The sequence below is a fragment of the Nannobrachium achirus genome, assembly GCF_963921795.1.
Source record: "Nannobrachium achirus genome assembly, chromosome: 6".
Taxonomy (NCBI): domain Eukaryota; kingdom Metazoa; phylum Chordata; class Actinopteri; order Myctophiformes; family Myctophidae; genus Nannobrachium; species Nannobrachium achirus.
Genome location: NC_137815.1, coordinates 36,501,097 through 36,526,154, shown reverse-complemented (window position 1 = coordinate 36,526,154; position 25,058 = coordinate 36,501,097). Strand labels below are relative to the sequence as shown.

The following is a 25,058-nucleotide window of genomic DNA, read 5'->3' as shown; positions in this document are numbered from 1 at the left end:
GAGGTTGAAAATACTAATATGTTGTACATAGAATATAATGTGAGGTTGAATATACTAGTCTGTTGTACATAGAGTATACTGTGAGGTTCTTTACACAAAGTTAGGTAGCAGATACTGGGGAAAAATGCTGTTGGTGTGTACAATATACCAAAGGTTTACACACCACTACATTGGATGATGCTCTTTTTATTCTCTTTGCTCTTTTTTGCACTCTCTTTCTTTGCTTTAAATATTATTGTTTATTCATCATTCATTATTCTACTGTTATCATCTATGCTGCTGTATAGCCTACATTTCTGACTGTACATGTTGACATTTCTGACAAATAAAGTAATCAATCAATCAATCAATCAATCAATCAATCAATCAATCAATCAAAATCCTCTTTCTTCCTCCCTCACTCCCTCTTTCACCTGCCCTTCTGACTATCTTTATCTTTATTACACCATGTGGTTGGATTGTTAAGGATTGTCTATGCACAGGTAGTCTCTCAAGCCACAAAACTACACCATCTTCGAATGCTACATACTGTGTAGACTAGTGCGTGACTACTGACCCCTGAAAGACACTCACACACAGGAAGCTGTCATCTAGATAGGCTTTCCACTAACTCGTTTTACAGTAAGAATCATTTAGAGGACATGAAAATGGAAGTCGGGGGAGAGGTGTGTGTGTGTGTGTGTGTGTGTGTGTGTGTGTGTGTGTGTGTGTGTGTGTGTGTGTGTGTGTGTGTGTGTGTGTGTGTGTGTGTGTGTGTGTGTGTGTGTGTGTGTGTGTGTGTGTGTTCTATGTGCTTTAGTTCTATATTTTCATGAATTCTGAATGAATGAATGATTTTGTCTGGAGGGCCAAATTGTCATGTGAAGCTTGACCAATCCTCAATTCTGCATGCACGGAACAGACATGGGACACAAAGCCACACCTTGGAAGCGGCTTTCACCGCTTCAAAAAGCATCCAATGAGTGATTTGATAGTGAGGAGGGTAGAAAAGATGTTTCAGTGTACATCTGAGATTCTATCCTGTCCTAGTGCTGCCCCCTAGTGTGATGTTCTGTACCTAGCAGGCCTTGGACAGATGGGGAGAGAAGATGGCTGTCCAGGGTGTAGAAGCCCATGTAGTCTTGGCAGCATGGGTGGTTCTTCCAGACCCGGTGTAGCAGGACCACAAACTTTACTGAAATATTTGAGACTTTAGTCTTTGGTCAACAGAAGATCCATAGGCCTACTGGTGGTGGAAAGGAGGCTAGGGCAGAGAGACAGAGGCAGAGAGGCAGTGGGGAGGGAAGGAAGAGGGAGGCAGGAGAGAAAAGAATGTTGATAAGTAGGAGTACACCGGAAGGGTGAGCAGCCTAGGGTGACCACGTTTTGAATCCCTGAAAAGATAGCCTCGGAAACCCAGACTTTTATTTTCTGAAAAGAGGACACTCGGCCGAGCCTCTACTCAAAAGACACACAAAGATACTAAAAGTTTACAAAAAGGTGCTACATAAATATTGTGTATTCCTTCAAAGTATGCCTCTTCTGTAAGAATACAAAATTCTGCCATGTATAAAAATATATCCCTATAACAAGTCTTAGTCTTAAAGGGAAACTATTGTGTCTGGTGTATGTCCAGTTTCAAGCTTTTATTTGTGTACGGTCCAGGAAGTGTCCTGCCTCCACGCAGCATGTGATGCTTTTTTGTCTCAAACAAGGTAGTTTCTTATACTAAATGCACATTCTTTTGTGTATTTCTTTTCTGCCTAAATCTCCATACAATTACATTGTTATGGGTTTTCACTGAACTTTAAGCCAACAATCCCACTTAGGACAATGATAATGCAAATCCCCTTTTAGAAACAGATTTCTCAAGTGCCCGCGCTTTCCCCCAACCGATTCCAAACATTGAGATATCGAGGTTGATTTATACTATATTACTACATCAGAGACTTTTCTTTGGTTTCCTGCAATTTCTTTGACAACTTTTCTTTTGTTTCGTGATTGATCTTTAGTCGTTCTTTTGTTTCCTCTGTCCTGGCGGAGAAGAGTTCTCTGGTCTCTTCAATTTTCTCGAAAACCTCTCTTTCGTCTCCTCCATTTTTTTGCTCAGTTTCTCCTTCCGGTCTTGGAAGTACACTTTGACGGAAGGCGGTGTGATCATGTAGCCTCGCCTCCTGAGATACCGCACTGCGAGCGATGTTCCACCTAGAGTCACCATGTATCTGATTGGGGTGGTAATCTTATACATGGCATAGGCAGTTATGAGATGGGCACCAGGAGAATTTCTCCAAAGGCCAACTATTGAGTCTACGTTCACACCTTTCATAGCAGCATAGTAGTACGTTCCAAGCCAGACAGAGGACGTCAATAGATGTACAGGGATCATCACCTTTCCATATTGTTTAAACATTCTCTTAAGTCTCTGGTAAAGACCAATGGACTTGTCCTGCAGGGGGTCCAACTCTAAAGAGTCTTCCGTTGTGGAGGAGGTAGCAGTCGTGGGGGAGACTTCTGTCCCAGATTTCTCCCCATGATGAGGCTTCCTGCCTGCCCGGGCTTGAGGAGTGGAGCTGGGACAAGGCTCTTTTGGGTGTTGGGCTGCCTTGTTGGTGGCAGAGGCTGATAACCAGCAATGAGCTGTGGAGGGGGACAGGCGTTCTATATGACTACTCACTGCCAAGGGAGGATCGGACACGCCAACCAGCAACAAGCGTGCCCCGGCCACCTGCCGCAAAATATTCTGGGATAGGACACGCTGCATCATTATCCTTATCGCCTCCATCCACCTCTGTAATGCAGTGACATACACTCACAGGGTCCTTTGACTATGGTTGATAAAACGTGGATACCACAAGTTTCAGATTATATGATATAAGGGATGGACAAAACATTGTTGCAGCCAGTGAGCGAACAGCATGGGAGACTGTCATGCCCGGAGATCTTTCGCGACCAGACATCTTTTGCACCTAATGTGAAGTGATGGGTGCTATTTAGGCGTCCCACTAGCCAATCACAGCGCGTCCTGCAAAGCTTGGCCAATGGGACCCTGGCATACAACAAACTTTGAATCCTGACATTTTACAACACATTTAAGCTGTTTGTGCCAGGTTTTTGTGCCCAGATTATTAGTCAAAAACCAATGGGAAAGTGAGTTAAAAAATGTCTGGGCTTAAGTAAACTGAAGCGTGGCCAAAATGGCCAAAAGTCCGGCCTACGCCCAGATGAATGCAGCATTAGGGTCAACTAAAATGTTGGCCAATGCCTTCATCTTGGTCTTGCTAAGATTCAGATGGGGAGTCACTGAGACTGTTGATCTATTCAATTCAGTGTCCACCTGGAGTTGGGCAGCTGCTCATATATTCTGCGGGCCAGTCCCTTGTTTTGTTGAGCCATCACATCCAGAAAGGAGTAATCCACGTTATTTCCAAATTCCAGACAGAAGAGAGAATTGTTTTCGTCAACAGCCTTACGGACATTTTCTTGGATTGTTGGGATTCTGGTAATTCCTGTATGTAAGTATACTGTACTAGTCCTGTGCCCGATTGAATGTAGGAGTCTCAGAAGTAATGTTGGAGAACCCAGACCGGTTCCCGTTGGGCAGAACAGTCACCATTGACATCCAGTTGTGCAATACCTGTCTGTGATGTAGGCATTGTTTCAGCATGTGGCTGTTACCTAGACTGATTGCAAGCTTCAGACTTTTCACACACTACGTTTCACTTCACACCACCCACCAACAGGGGGTGGTAATGTGCGACTGATTTATCAGGCTAGCTATTAATGGTGGCAACACTATTATTATCTGTCAGCATGCAGACAGATGGCAGACATCATCTCCAAATTTGGGCATCGTTTTAGCTTGCGGCTGTTACCATGGTGGCAACAATGTTTAGTATCAGTGATGTCAGCATGCTCATCTCCGAATTTGGGCATTGTTTCAGCATGTGGCTGTTACCATGGTGGAAACACTATTTATTTTCAGTGATGTCAGCATGCAGATAGATGGCAGACATCATCTCCAAATTTGGGCATCAAAATTAGCTTGCGGCTGTTACCATGGTGGCTACACTGTGTAGTATCAGTGATGTTAGCATGCAGACAGACAGCGGACAGACATTCGTAATAGTTAGATGTTGTACTGTATAATACAGCATGTAGAATATAACCAGTAAAAGCTGAATGGTCAGGGCACATAACCATAGCAATAATGCCTGACAGACACAGAATCTGGACGGAACATTTTCTGCATGTCACTCACATCCCCTAGACTAGAGCAGTGGTTTTCAAAGTCGGGTCCAGGGACCATCTGGATTCTTTGACATCGTTCGCTTACAGGTCTGTAACTCTTTGTTATTTTTTACCTTTACAGTTTTTATGTTACATAACATACAAAAGACATACAACGCATACAATCCCCACCTCCCTCCTTATGTTCCAAAACAAAAATAACAAAACAACAAGAACAGCAGGTCTGTAACACGGAGAGTTATGGGGGTCCTTGAAATGTACAAGTTTGAGAAGTTGAAGCAATGCCCTCTTCGTGTTTGCTCTCTCTTCACTGTGCCTATCAATTAAAGTCCCTGCCCCCACCTCCCATGAAAATAATAAAAAATACAAATCTTAGTGTAGACCATGGGTCTTCAACAGGGGGTCCGGGACCCCCAGGGGGTCCTCAGAGTCACTACAGGGGGTCCTCCAAAACGTCTCCTTTTTTATATTAACCACTTGAACCCTAGTGTCAATAATCTGAGACTTTTCTTTCTCCAAAAATAGCAGATCTATAAGCTTGTAGATCGTCTATTTTTGGCAAAGAGCTTTGGTGTAGAGGGGATAAAGAGCAGACTAAGTACAGAGTGAAAGGTCAAGTTTATTTAGTATTGATGGTTCAAGTGATTGATTGATTGATTGAAGAATTTATTAGAAGTTTGCAATAGAAAAAAGTACAGTTTCATGACAGTACAAATCACTGGTACAAGGTCAACTAAAAGGAGATCCTAGAAAGCCGAGGCTTATTTCCACAGGAACCACACTTTAAGTATCTCATATAACATTGAAAGACAGACGGATAGAACATAGTACTTTATCTAGGATAATATCAGTTTCAAAAGCATAACATCAAATACAAAGGCAGAAAAAAGAATAATAAAAAAGGGGGGGGGGGGCATGGGGGCTTAGTCTATTTACAAGTCACGGGTAGCAGCTGTCTGAAGGTGACTTTTCATACCAATTTTGAAGGAGGCTAGGGATTTGCTCTCCTTTAGGGCTTGAGGAAGGGCGTTCCACATGTTGATGGTGTAGCAGGAGAACGAGTTAGAGCCTTGTTTAGTGTTAAATCTACGTTGATGATGATTCGTGGAGCTGCCTCTGGTGTTGTGGTCGTGAACATCCTTGACCTTTAAGAAGTAGTTTGTCAGGTACATGGGAGTCTTGGAGGTGTAGTGTATCTTGTACACCAGGCCCATTGCAAGATGCTGTACTCTGTCAGCTACTTTGAGCCATCCCACGCTTTCGTGGTGATGATCGGTAAGGTGAGTCAGAGGAGGGAGACCAAGCACAACCCTAATTAGTTTGTTTTGGGCTGTTTGAAGCTTTAACTTTAAGGCGGCTGGGGCGTCGCGATACCAGACAAGGACTCCGTAATCAATGAGGGGCCCAATAAGAGCTCCTCCTAGTGTCTTTCGGGATTTAGTATTGATCAGCGGGGCAACCCTTTGCAAGAAGCGAATTCGTTGGTTGACTTTATTGATAACCTTGGTGGTCATTTTTTCACTGGATAGGTTAGCCTCCAGGATGCAACCCAGGTAGCAGATGTAGTTTTTTCTTTCTATCACAGTGTCACCTACTTTAATTGTGAAGTTCTCAACTAGGCTAAGTTTCTGACTAGATCCAAAGAGGATACATTCAGTTTTGCCTAGGTGAATTGAGAGTCTGTTGTCATTGAGCCAGGTGCAGATCTTGTTAAGTTCACAGTTAAGGGCCTTTTCAACCTGCAATAGGTCTCTGCCGGAGACTAGGAGAGCCGAGTCATCCGCGAACAGAAACAGATTGCAGTCACAAGCAGATGACATGTCGTTTACGTATATTAAGAACAACAGTGGTCCTAGTATACTCCCTTGAGGTACTCCACAGATTACTGGGAGGGGGGGGGACAGGGTTCCGTTGACTTCCACCATCTGTTCCCTCCCCACCAAGTAAGAGTGCATCCATCTCACTGCTGTGCTATCAAGACCAATAGCTTTGAGTTTTTCGATCAGAATAGAATGATCGACGGTGTCAAATGCCTTCTGGAGGTCCAGCATGACCATGCCGCAATATTTGCCATCGTGAATTTCACGTTTGATGTAATCATTCAAATAGATGAGGCATGTATCTGTGGAATGGGACTCTCTGAAGCCAGACTGGAACTCGTAGATCAGTTTATTCTCTTCAAGATATTTACATGTAGGAGGAGGAGGATGGATCGCACACAGTGGCAAGAGTTGTCTTTTCTTTATTGTTGCATTTGCAGATGAGAAACAAACGTTTCGGCTGTAAGCCTTCTTCAAGATATTTAGCCACCTGTTCATAGACAATTTTTTCCATTACCTTAGAGATGGAACTAAGGATTGAGATTGGCCTGTAGTTGCCAGGGTCAAGTTTACTGCCTTTTTTGTGCAGGGGGGTTACCTTAGCTAATTTGAAGTCCTGGGGGACATAACCCTGCTTGATAGATAGATTAATAATATGGGTAATGATTGGGGCAATGGTGGCAGCTGAGTCTATGAGAAATTTGGGGGCGATTTTATCATGGCCAGCGGCCTTGAATTGAGGTAGGGTGCAAAGTTTTTTAAACACTTCATCAGTTGTCACCGTGGTAAGTTTAAAATTGTCTTTGCATACCCCAAGGTTCCTGTAGAATTTCAAGATGTGCCTAACACCAAACAGCCCAGATGGAGCGGGCAGTTTATTGACCAGATTTTTGGCCATGGAGGTGAAATAGATGTTGAGATTTTTGGCTACATCGAGACTGTCAGTGAGGAGGGTTATGGGAGTTTGGATGGATATGTTGCTGGCTATGGATCTAAGTTTAGCACCACAGCCTAGCTGGGTTTTAAATAGCTTCCATAGGTCTCGTGGTTTGTGGATGTTTTCCTCAACTTTCTCATCCAAGTAGTGTTTTTTGGCAGAAAGGATTAAGGAGGTTGTCCGATTTCTCAGTTTATTAGCCTCTAAACTGACTATTTCTAATTTGGCTTCAAGGTGTTTATTGGGGCCTTTTTTGAGTTTGTGATTATATTTGCGTTTCTCAGAGTATTTTTTGTCTCTGAGTTTCATTGATTCACAGATTTCCGAATTCCACCATGGCTGTGAGCGGGCTTTAACCCTGACCCTACGCAAAGGAGCCACTTCGTCTAGGGTAGTGTTGAAAATGGATTTAAAGCCCAGCCAGGCTTCATCGATCTGAGTGCTAGCTAGAACTGGGGACCAGTCAGATTTCTCCAGTTTGTGATTAAAGGCTTCGCTAGAGTAGGTTTTGAGGTTTCTAGCTTCAACTGTTTTGTGGCCGTCAGCTTTGGACTTATGTATTTTACGGGTGCAGTAAATTATATCATGGTCGCTTAGGCCACCACATTCAATAGTCCCACTCGCGGAGACTTTAGATTTGTCTGTGGTTACAATGAGATCTATGGTGGTTTGAGAGTTATCTGTAACCCTAGTTGGCTTGGTGATGAGCTGAGTGAAACCCTGTTGATTACAAAGCTTATTGAATTTTTTGAATAGAGGAGCTTCTTTACGAAGCATGTCTATGTTCCAATCTCCAATAATGTATTTTTCAACATTGTCCACCGGTGCAAGGCTCTCCTCCAGTAACTCACAGAAATCATTTTGGTCGGGCGGTCTATAGATGGCACCGATTAGTATGTTTTTAGCTTTCTTAAGAATCACTTCCACCCATACAGTTTCTAAAGAGCTGTGTTGTAGGTCAGGGCGGGGGATATACTTAATACTGTTATGAACATACATGCATACACCACCACCAAATCTGTTTCTATCATTTCTGATTACAGAGTAGTTGTCAATTTCGATCTGAGAGTCAGTGATAGAGGCATCAAGTTTAGTCTCTGAGAAGGTTAGAAAGTGGACCTTACCTTCGAGAACCATATGCTTGATTTGTTCATATTTAGCAAACAAACTGTTAATGTTTAAGTGCATAATGTGAATTCCTCTTTTCACAAAGCGGCTGGCAAAATCCATGGCAAGGTCCATAGAAGTGGTGGCATCGGCGTCGGTGGGGGAGGAGGGGGGGTTGGTTGTAGTCTCTGGTGGCTTCAGAGGGGGACAAAGGGACAAAGGGGTCTCCGTGTAAAGTTGGGGGTTGGGGTGGTGGGGGGTTGAGGTAACCGATTTAACCCAGGTTGAGAAAAGTTCTCGGGCCTTCTCGGTCATCCAGCGTGGAGCAGAGTTAATGTAGACTCTGTTCTGGGGTGCTGGGTCCACGAGAGGGTCCGTCGGGTCCATGCAGGGGTCCGCCGGGTGCGTCTGCAGATCGGGTGAATCGGGGGGGGCGCCGGGGTCCGGTGTTGCGTGACTTGCGTCGATGATGCTGGTCTCGTGCTGAGCTAGTCATGCGGGGGCGATCACCGAGGGTTCTCCGGGGGTCCGTGAGCCAGGGGGTCCTTCGACGATCCGTAAGTCCGCGGAGGCGACTGCCGAGTAATCGTCAGGGATCCGCTGGTCAGGGCAGCTGGAGTAGCCCGTTGTGAGTCCCTCTGTTTTCATCAGTGAGGGGCTAGCTAAGTTAGCATCGTTAGCTTCGCTGGTCACTGACAAAGAAGGATCCGCCGTAGTCAAGCCAGCTGCAGTGGCGAGAGCAGCTAGTCTTCGGGTCATCTGTCGTGTAGCTACAGGACCCGGATTCAACTCTATATCACCTGATTGTAGTAATAATAAGAAGATCAGAGATCGACTCATACAACCATTCAGGGGTTTGTCTCTTTTGTTCCGGTTAGCAGCCAGCAAAGCTTGAATAACATGAGATCCAAAGCTCGGGTGCTTAGCTACCGTTTTGGCAAGAAGATATAACTCACTGTGTTTTTCGTCCGTTTTGTCCATTTCCCATAAAAGATTCTTGTATTCCATTGGTGTTAGGATCTGTGGTGATTTATAGCATAAATCCGTGATCCATAGTAGAAATAGAAGAAAATGTGGGATGAACCAAGCCTTTGGTGTTTTGGTTCCGGAGCGTGAGCGAAAAACACGTCCTGCCATGGTGATGTCCGGAAGTGATGTGATTGCTTATTCTTTTAAAAAGTTTGTTTGGTATATCCATCTTTTAGTCCAACTCACAGCGACTATCTGAAAACACATTGATTGATTGATTGATTGATTGATTGACTTTATTAGAAGTTTGCATAGGAAAAGGTACAGTTTCATGACGGTACAGTTCACTGGTACAAGGTCTACTAAAAGGAGATCCATGAAAAGACTAAGCTTATGTCCACAGGAAACCATTTAAGTAATTTTAAAGGATGCTAGTGATCCACACTCCTTTATGGCCTTCGGTAAGGCTTTCCACATTTTGGTGGTATAGCAGAAAAAAAGAGTTTGACCCTTTGTTGGTTTTGACTCTGGGTTGAAAGTGATCTGTGGCACTGCCTCTGGTGTTGTAATTATGGACATCCTTAATGTTTATAAAGTATTTTGACAGGTACTTGGGTATCATAGTGGTGTAGTGTATCTTGTACACCAGGCCCATTGCAAGTTGCTGTAATCTGTCATCTACTCTGAGCCACCCCACTCTTAACTGGTGAGTAGGTGAGTCTCTCTTTTGGATAAATACACTGATGATTGTGCTGTCAAACAATGAAACTATATGGAATCTATGAAATGGTTGTGGGGGTCCCTGCTTCATCTCTCTCTCAACTAAGGGGTCCTTGGCCCGAAAACATTGAAGACCCCTGGTGTAGACTACAATTGCAGTTTACGCAAGCATAGAATGTTACAATTAAAGAATGATAATCATGAACATTTGTTCTATACATTTGGAACCAAGTGAGTCCTGTCATTGCCACTCATCAGTAAGTCTTAAACAGGCCAGACACAATGTAATCTGAGGCATCTCCATCTATGAGGCCTGTTCCATTACTATGAATGAACCAGCAGGGAATATTTATTCCATTCTTCACATCATTCCTATAGTCCTTCTGCCAGCCTCTGTGGACCAATGGAGAAAGAGACATTATATCGACTCAAATGTATTAAAACACTGTATATACTGCACATTGAAACAAAGACAAACACACACTTTTATCTGTACCAGATCTATAAATATTCATTCAGTCTATAGGATGAGACAGTCATGTGTACCTGGTCACATTGAGCTCCTGTCCCTTCACATACATGGTGGCATCAGGTTTCTCAGGGACCTCTCCTGGACGCAGATCTCCCACCTCAAACTCAACCCCATGGTAAAACTGACCTGGAGGAGGACAGCCCACCATTGTAAGAAATGTATTTAAAATAGAATCATTCTGGACTTCAGTTTATTCTCCATTAATCTGCACTGAAAATACATTGGCAATTTAACCCTATCCCAATTGCACAATGTAAAAGAATTAAACATCTGAAAGCACTTTGTAATGTTGACTTGATAGGTTATAACCATTACTGTGATCTTAATACTGCTATATTGCAACATGAATAAGGGTTGGAAAAACAACTAAACTACACAATTACTGTGTTAAAGGTAGTCAATTATTTTGACAGCCTTTTGAAAAAACATCCTATGAGTGATTTGATAGGGAGGAGGGTAGAAAAGATGTTTCAGTAAACAGTACATCAGAGATTCTATCCTGTCCTAGTGCTGCCCCCTAGTGTGATGTTCTACCTAGCAGTCCATGAACAGATGGGGAGAGAAGATGGCTGTCCAGGGTGTAGAAGCCCAGGTAGTCTTGGTGGTATGGGTGGCTCTTCCAGACCCGGTGAAGCAGGACAACAAACTTTACTGAATCTTTTAGACTGACCGTCAGGGTGCAGTCTTTGGTCAACAGAAGATCCATGCTGGTGGTGGAAAGGAGGTGTCGGGGCAGAGAGAACAGAGGTAGGGAGGCAGTGGGGAGGCATGGAAGAGAGAGAGATGAGAGAGAAGGAAATGTTGATATACAATAGGTGTACACTAGAAGGGTGAGCAGCAGGGATTCAGCCTAGGGTGACCACGTTGTGAATTCCCAGAAAATGAAGATACTCAAAAGACACATAAAGATACTGAACGCCAGTGCAGCAACTTTTACAATGGGTGAGTTTGAAATACGACGAGTCTGAATTTATGAATGTCCAGTGCACTCCCAGCACTCTCACAACATATTTCTGTACAAACCCGTTAATGTGTAGGCCTATTGTAAATATGTATTATACATATGTATAGGCTATGCTTAATGGTCTGTGGTACACGTTAGGCAAAACCTAGACATTTTAAGGAATTTATATATATTTAACAATTGTCTGATTTTAAGGACACAAAAAGAGTAGGTCTACATGTCTGGGTAAAAGACGACATTTGGTCACCCTAATTCAGCCTTAACTTTAAATATCGTATTGTGTAGGCTACTTCTATTGTCCTGTCATTGAGTAATAACTTACTTGGGTCCTTTGAGGGCATCTTTATCAGACCAAAGTAACTTGACAAGTTTTCCATCTTGTAACACAGAGATGTCTTCAGTGGTCACCTCGAGTCTCACCCCGAGGGTCTTGTGAATGATGCCGAAACGCCCAAAGTAGGTGTTGATTTTACCATCGGGGGCAACTTTCTTATCTCCAATAGTCTGACCATTGACTAAAATTCCTAAGGTAGTAAAACTGGATTCAGTCACTCAAAAAGCACAGATGAAAACTATTATTAACTAAAATATTATATATACAATTAAAGAGTTCCCCAACATACCATTTAACTCTTACAAAATACAACTATTCAGAATCAGATGTGTATTTAGTATTCAATTGTACATTAACAAATAAAAGATGTCAGAATAATCATCAGTCAGAAGTTGTCCTCTAGTCTACGGTATCTTTGGCTCTGACAATGTGAATAATTAAAAACTAAAATATAATCATATTTTTTATCACCTGTGGTTGTGTCTCTAACCAGGTTGAAGATGGTTCCTGGTGTGTCATTGATATTGAAGCACAGTGCATCATCTCTCTTTGGAAGCTCTATCATGAAATGAGGATCTCCATCCACTGAAAGGACATTATCAAGGTGAGTGAGAGCACAGTTCATTTAACATTGGACACTTCAAAATCTGCAGTCAATATTTGAAACTGAGCTATATGTTAGCACTTGGATATTTACCAAGATATGTGGGAGCAGCATTGACTTTCTCTTCCCTTTGTCGTTGTGCTGTAGAAGTAGTGAAAAGATATTAGAAGATGACAACGTATGAATTCAGCAGCTTTAACACACTGACCGCTATTGACGTCCATCTACATCATTTCAAATACAACGCTCGCTTGGAAGGGGATCAACGTCACGTGATATGTGTGGCCATGTTCACCCAACATTGTGGTAAACGAGGAAAAGCAATGAGATTCTGAGACAAGCTTGAGTAAAACCCTTATTTATTGGAAAAATATGGACTTCCACGTTCCTTAGAGTTTCCTAATGGTTAGATTACACTTGGGCCAAGTGTAGCACGGTAGCACCTTATATTTTGCATTTGGAGCAGTAATGGGCTTAAACGGGCTGACCAGCAGATCCCTACAGTATCTCTCTCCTTTATAACGCTAGCAGAACAGAAACACCTACAAAATAAAAATCCTCTAATAATTTATGGCTACCAGGACTCCAGAAGAAGAATACAACCGGAAATTACATCATCTAAAAATAAATCCACCTTGTCCGCGTTTAGATTTAGATTATTTTCCCATATTGCATTTTTGGTGAAAACAAATTGTGTTGTTTTTTCGGTGGAAAGAAGAGAGACGAGTGTTTCCAACATAAAATCCTTTGTTTACATCCGCGTTGGAAAAACAAATCTGTGGATATCGAAAGATACAGTAAAATAAGAAGATGAATAAAATCGCTGGCAGAGGTAGCGGTTATAAATTAATTAATAAATGAACACGCGTCAGTAAATGTGTTTAATAGTGCTTGTGTTATGACTCTTTCCTTCTCATTCCATCTTCCCTACCCTCAGTCAGTTTGTCAGCGATGAGGGAATCACTCTCGCCATCCTCAGTCTGAGGCTTGGTGACCACCATGGAGGTCAGTGGAGTGACAAAATTGTACTGCAGGGACATTTCAAGAGCCTTGGCTGTGGCATTGCTTTTTTCCTCTGCTGTACCAGTCTTACTGAAAAAAGAAAAGAAAAGCAGTATTCATACATTATATAGACTTCATCGTATAGAAATCCAGTCTCAAAGTGCTGACAGAGCAGCTAGCTAGAGATGATTCAAACAGACCTCTGCTCCAGTAGCTGTTGGATGGTGAGGTAGGCCCACATACGTTCTGTGAAGTCCCCAAAGATGTACTCCTTCTCTGGGTAGATAACGTTCCAATCTGCAGTGGTCGCCTGGCCCTGCACCTGAAAGTCCTCATTAGGCTAGAGAAAGAGAATAGAGTAAATAGCTGCCGTGCTTTTTCATCTAAAGTAAGAGACTACAGTACTCCTCTGTCTCACCCCCTTGGCGAACACTTCCACCATGAAGTTATCGATGTCATTGTCACTCAGTCGTCCAGCCACCACAATCTCTGAGCCGTTGAACAGCTGATTGAAGTGGTTGTTGGTCAGCAAATCCACCGTGTTGTCAGGGTAACGAAGGTTTACCTCTAAGAGCAGAGTACTGGCCACCTCCTCATAGAAACCCTGGGGGGTGAAGTGAGTTGCATAAGTTAGATATTTCTTAGCATGGTCAAAACAATACTGCACAACCTTATGTTTCCTTTTTAAAACTGAGATCATGATTTAACATAATAAATATGTTTTTAATCATTTACATAACGTTTGTTGCAAAAAGATCAAGATCAAGGTCTTAATTTTGGTTGAATTGAATTGTAAGGATCACACTGGACCCTACAGATTAGTAATAGTAAAAATGGGTTGCGGCTGGCTAGAATCAAACCATGCAGGCCACAGCTGGTAAGTTCAACAGTCATTTAATGCAACACAGTCCTATCTAGGTTGAACTGTAGGAGCTAAACCAATATAGTGTCCGTTGGAGTTCTCTGAAACCTGACTGACATTTCTCAAACATGTTGTTATTACTACACATACTGTGAGGTTGTTAATTGTGGCAACTAGCTTATCAGTCCTTACCAAGAAACAGGAGTATGAGGGGATATAATATGAGGTTATACTTTAGGTTGAGTTGAAGCATGTTTAAAACAAGAGGGGGACATGGCAGGAGTTAGGGAGCAGTGACTAAAATGTTACAACGAATAAAGCAAAGAAAATCAAATATAGACATTTTGTCCAATATACTCATTTGGGCCTCAATTGAGTCTCAACATCACCCAGATGAATGCATTGGGGTCAACAAAAATCTGGGATTTGTTTAGACCCAGTTGGCGTGTCAATGAGACTGTTGATATATTCAATTCAGTCAGCATTTAGCACTGTAGTGTGTAATTTAATGTATTAGTATTTATCCAGAATTCTGCATCTCACTACATGTATATTGTATTTGACCTTCTCCCTGCTTAAATTACTGACATACGGTAACTTTAATAGCTGTGAACTATCACGTCGTATTATAAATCCTATATCACACCCTCCCTTACTGCACCTGGAGTTGGGCGGTCGCATCTCAATCCTCATAGATTCTGCGGGCCAGTCCCTTGTTTTGTTGGGCCATCACATCCAGAAAGGCGTAATCCACATTATTTCCAAATCCAAGACAGAAGAGAGTAATTCTTCCATCAATAGCTTTACGGACATTTTCTTGGATTGTCGGGAGGTGGGTAACTCCTGTATGTAAATATACAGTATGTTTGTTGTATATAAAGTATGTAGAATATAACAAAAAATATGTTTTATTGTACAATGGTACAGTACATACATACCATCATTTCACTGACAGAACCACAATCTTTTCTCAGAATACATTACATGGGTTAGCTCCCACATATTTGTAAATATGGTCAAATTAACACATAGTCAATTACAGCCTACATGCATTCCCAAAAGTACACACAGACACAGATTCAGGAGAATATTAACACATAGTTTATACAATATTATAGCCCGAAATCTTTGTTACAGGGCTCACTAAATCCTGTGCATTGTACCAAACAGTTTAATACTAATACACCAGTGGCCTATACTCAGGGATGCATGTGCCCCTACTCTACAGTACTGTATGTGCAGTCTTCTGCATGCCACAACTCTGCACAGACTTTCCAAAGTCAGCTTCGTCAGTATAAGCCAATGCTCAATGCTAACGTGTACTTTTACAATGAATTGGCCAAGCCATTGAGATGAAACATAGAAGTAGACAGACAGAAAGACAGTTTTCATAATGTTATACTAGGTTGTGTATGCCTAGTGGCAGGGATACCTTTAGTTAATAATTGCATTATTTCAAAAGTTGAGCTCACCATTGCTTGGCATTCCATCAGTCATGAAGATAATCATGTCGAAACTCCTTTCTGGGAGGACATTATCTTGTCTGTCTTTCACCAGCATGTTTACAGCAGCCAGTGCTGCATCATTGATATTGGTATCTGTAATGGGAACACACCACCCACAAAGTCAACGTTGTACAATGATATTAAATCAAACTAGAAAAACTGTTCGTATGGAAACAGTGTGGGCTCGGGCTCCCTCATTGGCTAAAGGCCCTGCCTTTGTACTGTCGGACAGTTTTTTGAGGAGAATAAACTTGGTCTATAAAGATTTGAGAGAACATACTGCGACCAAGAACGCTGCTCCTCATTGGCTAAAGGCCCTGCCTTTGCCAGCTGGAACAGCTCATGAACAAACACTATTTATGAACGATTGCGACCGTTGTCATATGATCGGTTCAGGAATATAAAAGAAGACATATCACAGGTTGATTTCAAATGACTTGCTTTTTGATGTGCACCGTATACATCATTGTATTGAGGATCTAAACAGCGGCAGGTATCGCTTTCTGTCCGGCGACCTCGGAATGGTCGATATAAAGCTTATGTTATTATGCATCCCTATAATATAGTGGCTACTACAACATGACACCAAATTATGTGATCATACATATACACATAGCATAGGCTCAACAAACTCCCTTCACTGAGGCAAATTACCCACACAAAGTAAACAACATTCTATCTATTAGGAATATATATAACTATTTCTATAGGAATCTATACAGTGGCTATGCTCGTGGCCAGAAATACCTGTTCCCGTTCGTCTGAATTTGACTGGGGACGAGTAGGTATTGGGCAGACAATTATGATTTCTCCGGTCCATGTCTAATACACCAGGAGGATGTAGCACTCGTGTAGGCATGTGCTATTCTATCCTAGTGTCACACCCCACTGAACAGGTACCCCGGGCCAACCTGTAGGAATCATTTAATAGTGCAGCGTCCAATATGTACCTGCAAGTGGATGTATCCCTCTGGCGAATGTCATGGCTTCAGCCACATTGTCCTTGCTAGCCTTAATAAGAGATTCTTTCCAGAAATCAATATTACTATCAAACAGGATGATAGCAAAGTAGTCTTCCTCATGCAGGTCCTGGAGGATGGCCAGCAATGCTTCACGTGTCTGTGCACACAAGATCACAGGTCATGTATAAACATTTACATAGAATAGCCCACATAAAATACTGTATACATACATACTGTGGTTCCATGACTTTTCTCTCACACACTGTCTCACTTACAGTTTACCTTCTCACCTGCCTTATTTTAATTCCATACATGGATCCACTAACGTCAATCACAAACACCACGTTCTTTGGAACTCTGGGTAAGTCAGGAGGTGCAAAGAAGTGGACAAAGTATCCATTCACAATCTGAGGGGGAAAAAAGACAGATGCACTGTATACTCAGAAAGCAGTGACGGAAGGGGAAAACAGTAACTATTGATAACATTTTCTTGTCAACAGCTGCATTAGAGTTTCAGGACATGCTTTGCTTTAGGAATGATCATTATGTTCATTAGGAATTTTAATTTCAGTGAAGAACTCAGAAAGCCATAGTATGTATGTGATCAGAATAAGACAGTGAGTCTCTATTCTAGTCAATAATTAGCAGAAAGATTTTCTTAGGATTTTCTTTTATATTTTGTCTCCCTGCTCATCTATTGAGACATTTAGTTTGTGTTGAAGACCATCTAAATGTCTCAGACACAGGATAGGCACAGGATTTGACAAAAAATATTACCTGATGGCAAAGATGACATTTATACCCTGAGCAAGAAGGTAGGCCTAGTAGCTCAATGGTAAAAATGTCAGCACTTGCACACAGGTTGACATGGCAAGGCACATATTTATATGTATACACAGCAGCTTTCATATATCAGGTCAACACCGAGTGCTTCACAGAATGATCAAATCAAATTTGCGACAGCAAAACTTTAAAAAGAGGAAGGGGGAAAAAGATTAAAATAGATACAATAGGTAACTCATGGTGTGCAGAGTGGTGCAGTGGTAAAGTCCCTGCCCACCCAATGAAGGTTGTGGGTTCAGGGGACTGCCCATAAGTCTGAAGGTTCATTAGTCCGAAGGTTCATTAGTTCGAATTTAGTTAGGGTTGGCAGGTGAGTCAGTATGGATACAAAAACAGTGAAAACACAGTAATGTGTGGGGGAGGGATTCATTGGCATAACGATAGATTGGGTAGAAAAAGGGGGTAAAAAATAATTGACCACCCTGAATTTAAAAATCACACCCAATGTGAAGTGAGCGGTGGTCGTGCTTGCATAACTTCTTCAGGCCAGGATTTGAGTCTAGGATGTACAGGGTACACACACACGTTTTGCTATGGCAAAACGCTGAGGAAAAAGGCTACAGACATACAACATATGACATCACTAGACAAACATGATGCTACGTACACATTTTACTATGGCAAAACGGAAAAGGCTACAGACACACGCACAGCCACTCTATGGAGCGGTTTACCACCGCTCAAAAATAAAGGAAATAAAATAAAATAAAATAGATACAACAGACAGCTGACCTGAATGTCCCCTAGGCTCGTGGGCCGTTTCACATCGTACTTGATGATGAAATCTCCATCGATCAGAGTTCCATCACAGTCTGGACACTTCCTCTGCTGCTCCGGTGTCGGTGAGAAGGAGATGTGTGCCTGAAAGAAGGATATGATACATTCACTTCATAGTGCTAACTGACATCTGACATGTCTAATAGGAGACAAGAGCTAAAAGCTAACAGAACTCTCAAGCGAGATTGTAAACGGCAGCTTTCCTTCAATAAATCCAAGGCAGATACAGTTTTACGGGGGGGAGAATGAGAATGTCGAGCCATTTTTAGCTCTCTACCTTTTTGTCTGTGACGGTTTTCTCCACCAGAGGGAGCAGCTCATTGGATAAGAAGGTTCCATATGCCTCAACATATGCAATACCCTGTGGCTCATAGATATCTGCTACAATCTGTGTAAAGTTAAACACAAACATGCACACAGTGAGATGTGCTTTTCATTAAAGGATCACTTCACCCATTTTCAACTTATATTCGTATAATCGTTTGGGCCTCACTAATGCTCACAGTCATTATAAGATGGCACCAATCCGTTTGTGTCTCAGAGGAGGGCTGTGGACAACTTCCAGGAAGAAAAAGTCGGAAAGTCTGAACTCCGACGAAAAGCGTGGTTTCGGAGAGAATATGGACTGGCCTTCACTGTCGAAGTGTCCTTGAGCAAGACACTGAACCCCTAATTGCTCTCGATAAGCAGGTTGGTGCCTTGCATGGTTTCCTCCGCCATCGGTGTATAAATGTGAGTGTTAATGGGTGAATGTAATGCACAATCATTGTAAAGTGCCTTGGATAAAAGCTCTGTATAAATGCAGCACCATACTGGGCCCGATTCATCAATCTGGTGCGTGGGAGTGTGTGTGCAGTTTCGCTGCGACCAAGCCAATGGTGCCTTAGGTGTTCAAAGACAGGGATGGACAGACAGGGTGCTAAACATACAGTAGTCTCGCCCATTCCTTGCGGAGACAAAACTTAAAGTAGCGAATCAGTCTGGATTTCCAGACTAGGTTTCTGAACTGTCCACAGCCCATCAGTGAGATGCAGAGTAAGTACTGTAGGAGGAAATCTTATATAATAAGCATTAGTGACGACCTGTCATATGAAGATAAGGTTGAAAATGTCTGGAGTGCTCCTATAAGCAGTGTGTGATGTGAACATACTGTGTGTATGCATGGAGATCCACCTGAAAGTTGCGGACAAGCTGCTTGGGTTTGACCCGACTCAGAATCTCATACTGGCCTAGTTTCCTGTTAAGAAGCTCCTCATAGGTCAGAATGAATTTCACACTGCTAATGGCCGCAATGTTCACTGACACTGAGAACTTCTCCATTTTTCTTCCAGAGGCCCTAGAACACAGACAAACCCAAAATAATGAATAAAAGAATAATAGCATTCTTATTTGCCCTGTTGGGCTTTTTCCTGTATAGTCCCTTACAGCAGTACTAACTCCACTGTAGCTACATACAGCCGCCTCTTGAGGTCTTCTTCCATGTCAGATTTCTCCTCATCCCAATGCAGGGCATTCCAGGCAAGAGCCCTGTGTGGACCTTCAGGCCCTGTTCTGCTAAAGCGGTCCAGGCCTGAGATATTTGAATTCCTCGACTACATTGGTTGGAAGCGGTTTCCTCAATACTTTTGGTATTGAGCTTGAGGCTGATCTCCTTGCACTCATTTCTACTGCCGGTAGGGGAACTCTTCCTTTCTCTGCTGTATCCGAGACTAGGGCAATGTCATCTGCTATAGCTATTTTACCTCTCTCCCAGTAATTACAGTTTTTTTCGATTGCTAAAACACATTTTTCAAAACTGTACGTTTGTTTCAAAACTGCACACACAAAACTCCAAACATCAAACACAAATTGCTAAACCCTGGCATCCCTTTGCAAAACAACTCTTTGCCATCAAATCTCTTAACATGTTCACAAAATGGAACTCATGTTTTCATTTGGTAAACACAGCCATATTTTCACATGACACACACATGCATTCATTGAATAAACACAACCAGCTTTTGGCTGAACACTACCAAGCATGAACAGAACACTGAAGAGCAAAATTGAAAACACAATTCCCTTTTTGTAAAATGACCCAGTGTATGCCCACTAATCTCATAGACAAACATAAAACAGCACACACATATGCAGACAAAACATTTTATTGACTGTAGGTCCAAACGTTTACCCCCAAACACTCCAAACACACTTGTAGATCGGCTGTTTTCAATATTTTTGTGCGACAGTCTTGTATGATGTAGCAGGGCTTTGCTTTACCAAAAGACGTACACATTTGAAACTTGGAGATACAAGTTTTCTGCCCGAGAGTGACAATATTTTAGTGATTACAGTATGTTGCGAGGAAAACGTTGAGATAATAGCCATTTTGGTTAGAACTGACTGAAAATAACTTTGTACTTCAAGTTTAAAATTATACTAAATAATATTTTTTCAAGTGTCCAAATAAATTCCAAATATTATCAAATGATCTCGCGGCACCCCTGGACTGCCGTCGTGGCACCCCAGGGTGCCATCACCCACTTTGAAAACCCCTGGCCTAGAGTGCCGCATGAAGCCCTGACAGGCCTCAAAGCCCACATCTCCACAAGCCTCCTCCATGGCCTGAAGCAGTGGGACCTGGCTCTGAATTGCTCGCCTGACCCGAAAGTTTAGAGATTTGAATATTTGTGTGTTGTGGATTGATGCTTTGAGATTTTATGTGAGAAGTGTGTGCAAACCTGAAAAGTGTGTCTTGTGTTTTGACAACAAGGTGATGTGAAATTTACATCAGAGTGTAAAGAAGGAAAGTCAGAGTCTAATATGATAAGGAAATCTAAAGTAGTAACAAATTGAGTCAAGCGATTGGGGACAGAAGTAAAGGTTGTGAAAATTGTGCCAAATTTTTGAAAAATGTGTTTTAGCAATCGAAAAAAACTGCCTGAGACTTACTTTACCAGTCCAGCAGTCTGTCCTGATGAGACAGCTTTCTCATACTGCTTCTTAGCTTTCTCCTTCTCCTTGACCTCTCCAACATACATCTGATTATCAATTTCCCTGAAAAGCAAATAGGAAGCAAATGAGTTAGGGGTTTATCACTAATAGTTGTCCTTTACATTTCCAAAAGCAGGCAAACTACAACAGTACTGTATGTGCTTTGGCACATTGTGGTGAGAGTGGTCAGGGAGATACAGAAGCAGACATACAGGAGTACTACTACACACATAGTAAGAAGAGACAGAGATGGCACTAACATGCTGAAGTTGGTGATGAAGGCGGTCTTGGGCAGCTCCACCTCAAAGAAGATTTCCTGTGAGGAGTTGGCCTTGTTCAGAGCACTGGAGGTCATGACGGTGTGAGCGAAACGAGATGCTACGGTACAGTGCACTGTAACACTGTCCACCTCCACCTGAGAGAGAGAGAGAGAGAGAGAGAGAGAGAGAGAGAGAGAGACAGAGGTACCCTTGACTCAGGGACGTACTGGGCCCCTGATTCAGCCCAGGAAAAGGAGTGGGAGAGGCCCTCATTGCGTGCGGGCATCGGCCGTGCACCAGATCTTTCCGCCTTCCGGACACACCGTGAGGCCCCAAATTCTAACCAATTAACGGTTACTGTGATTTTAGGTCTCATGGTTTTTCTGGTATAAGGAGTCTAATGATGTTGTATGTAGACCATCCAGGAGTAGTCAAGGAAGCGAGTAGTGTGCCATGCAGTATTCAGATGATATGCAAGCCAGTGGGGCCAATGTGATGGCTCTGGGCTGCTGCTACTCAGTGCTATAGAGAGAGATCTCTCTGGGTCCCGACCCACTGTTAGTGTTCTATAGAGCTCAAATGGTGCCGTTGACATTTAAGGTGCACTATTTTCATATTTCTCACAAACTTGATAGACTCTCACTTTCACAATTAGGGAGCCATGGAGCTGCCTCTGATGCGTGTCAAAGAAACATTATTAGCATTTTGCTCATATGAAAAACATTCAGTTATTCCACATCTATAGCAGTGAATCACTCCTTCTGGAGAGTCAGGCTTGTCTGACAGCTGTATTTTGCATTTGTTCATTAACAGACTGAAAACAATTGATGTTGTTTCTTACCTCTATGTTGTTTGTACTTCTTTTCTGCAATGAAAAGATGAATGATTTAAAATACAGTATTGAGTATTAGTATTAGGCCTCTATGATTAGGTCTAAACTTTGGAGGTTAACATTGAAGCAGGCATGCATGGTCACTCACTTATTAAAGTGACTACTGTGAGTCATTTAGTACCATTAAAATAAGTTATGTGACATGTTTTTATTTTAGACTTAGAGTGAAATTGTGTTTATAATCACAATGTAAAAAATTGTAAGCGGTGAGTTTCCAACTTCATGTAGTATTTATTCCAATCCTAAATTGGTTGCAAGGCTTTCACAAAATAATGTGAACTTCAAAGCATGGAAAAGAAGGACTTTGTGTATGGAAATCATTTCATTTGAACAATACCTTAAGTAACCTGGGGGAATCCTGTGTCTCCTGGAATTCACATAGAAAGCTGAATTAAAATAGAGGATACAAACCCATGCAAGTCACTCACATACTCTACTCATGCATACACAGAGGAGAGAAAGATAAGAATGTCAAATAGTGGAAAATCTATTAAGATCTAAAATCTATCTAAAATCCAAAAATTTGATCCAAGTTCTAAAATCTGAATTTGTTTATTATGGTGCATTGCTCTAGACATAAAATGTATATACAGAGAGATGAGAGAAATTACAAACCATACTGTACAGCTAAGAGTTTTACATAAATTCAACGACAACAGCAGAAAGAGAAGAGAAGCAGTGATGTTACCTGCATGGCAGCGTCATGGTGGGAGATAACCAAAGCTCCTTGGGCCTCGCTGAGAAGCCAGAGGCAGACACAGCCCCACAGCAGCACAACACTCCTCATCCTGGACATAACTAAACTCCACTAAACACTCACTCACTTCAATGCTGAGAAGAGAGCCCAATGTCCCTGCCCAGGAGGAGGGCTCAGCATGTGCATGTTGTGTTGAAATATTGACCAAAAGACCTGACGTGCCCAAATTGCAGTAGCATCAGGAATTGTAAATTATTAGTGTGGTTGCCTACAGGGCAATCAGAGTTCTTGTCCAGGTTTATTGTTTTATTTTTATTAAGATTTGTTTTGGGGCTTTTTATGCCTTTATTTGACAGGACAGTAGACTGACAGGAAATGGGGAGAGAGATGGGGAATGACATGGGTCAAAGGTCGTCCGGATTGGGAATCGAACCGGCAACGCCAGCAGGCATCATAGTCTAGTATGTGGTATGCACCTTGACCACTAGGCCAGCGGGTGCTCCGTCCAGGTTTATTGTTGCCAGACCCATGAAATGGGTAGGCCTACATAAGCAAATGTCTGTCGGTCCGGGTTTTCTATATAAAGGGTATATATGATGATGACATGATGATGACATGCCTACAAAAGGCATGATGTCATAAATGATGATGACAGACAGGGGGTTGGCAGAACCGGGGTCTGGCACAACCAGGTTGACCGCCAGACCCAGAGGGTCGGCCTACATAAGGCTTTGTCTGGAAGGTTTTAGGACTTAGATATCATGAGGGAAATAGTCAGCATGCAGGCTGGCCAGTGCGGCAATCAGATCGGGTCCAAGTTCTAAGCGACGAGCACGTCACAAACGTGCTGTTGTCATACTCGGACCACCAGCCACCCAACAAGATGCCCAGGCTAGAGGCTATACTAGCTAGCGATTCCACAGAGACTGCAGGATCGATGCACAGCACCATTCAGGGTAACAGTGGAGTGGCCTCTATCAGAGTTCCCCTTAAATTTGTTAACAATACAGGCTCTCCTGAAGAGCGCAACCTTTGTTTCGTCAATAGCCCTGTGCAGGCTCTAATGGCTTTCACATCCACTAAGGAATATTTCCTTAAGTTGAATGATTCAGATCTGGTAAACAAGCCTGTTACTAAGGAATTTAAAAGAGTCCTTCGGACTACAGGGGGGGGGGACTGTGTCTCTGGCAGTGCTGAGGAAGGTGGTGGGTCAGTGTGTAGGGAGAAAGTATGCAGGGGAACAGGAAGATGCCAATGAATTTTTGATCTACTTACTGCAGGCCCTTGGAAAAGAAGGAGCCTCCGGGTTTGTAGACCAGTTTTCATCTGGCAAGGAACTGCTTAGTAGAATATTTGACAGTGTCAGTGGAAGGTGTCCACAGGGTCATGTCTTTCCTCCTGGTATCCCAGCTCAGATACATTTCCTCAGTGTTGACTTCTTGGACATTTTCTTTTATAATTGCCAGACCTCATAAGAAAATACAAATATAAGAACTTTTATTTAAATACCTTTTTTTAAGAACAGTCATTGCCAGACCCAGAGGGCCATAGGCCCACAGGGTTGGCAGAACCGGGGTCTGGCACAACCAGGTTGACCTGGTCTAGTTTAATCTAGAGCAACCCCAAAACCCCAAAACTCAATTGAGTTCAATGGACTTTTTCTGTAATATTTTCTATTCTGCTCTGTAACCCCAAAGGGTTTTGTGGTTACAGAACTTTTCTGTCCCTTTTCTGATTGGACAATACAATGGATTTTGAGGATTGGCCAAGCTTCACGTGACATCACAACATATTGTATAGTTGCCAATGTTCTGTTCCAACTTATAGAGTAACTTTTGCACTTTAACATTAGTACAAAAAACAGCCATGCTGATGTTTATCAATGTCCACTGTAGGGAAGAGATCTAGACTACTGTGTAAACTGCAAAGTGCACTCACTTAGTGTCAATATTGTCAATATTGTAAAAACACACACTGGACTAGTTTTTACCAGTAATTCCAGTACATGTTTAAGAAAGCTGTGTATAGCACAATACACACATAAGTACTGTACAAAAGACAACATAATTAC

At 42.3% G+C, this 25,058-nt stretch overlaps 1 protein-coding gene and 1 pseudogene across 2 annotated transcripts; both read right to left on the bottom strand.

The window, feature by feature from the left end:
• Positions 1-1,987: 1,987 nt before the first annotated feature.
• LOC308287066 (uncharacterized protein C18orf19 homolog B-like) lies at positions 1,988-2,743 on the bottom strand (the record flags this gene model as incomplete). Its single annotated transcript, XM_080728187.1, has 1 exon — positions 1,988-2,743. One exon carries the CDS (start codon positions 2,741-2,743, stop codon positions 1,988-1,990), a length of 756 nt encoding a protein of 251 aa, XP_080584313.1.
• A 1,560-nt stretch (positions 2,744-4,303) lies between these two features.
• LOC308287474 (inter-alpha-trypsin inhibitor heavy chain H3-like) lies at positions 4,304-23,092 on the bottom strand (annotated as a pseudogene). The gene is made up of 20 exons (XR_013963347.1): positions 22,979-23,092; positions 22,240-22,263; positions 21,399-21,553; positions 21,097-21,201; positions 19,339-19,501; positions 18,443-18,553; positions 18,121-18,249; positions 16,836-16,952; positions 16,534-16,702; positions 15,551-15,676; positions 14,740-14,921; positions 13,635-13,820; positions 13,417-13,556; positions 13,146-13,306; positions 12,308-12,355; positions 12,082-12,195; positions 11,599-11,800; positions 10,847-11,019; positions 10,327-10,438; positions 4,304-10,173 (listed from the first exon to the last, which is right to left on the bottom strand). The product of XR_013963347.1 is annotated as an inter-alpha-trypsin inhibitor heavy chain H3-like (transcript).
• Between the last annotated feature and the right edge of the window lie 1,966 nt (positions 23,093-25,058).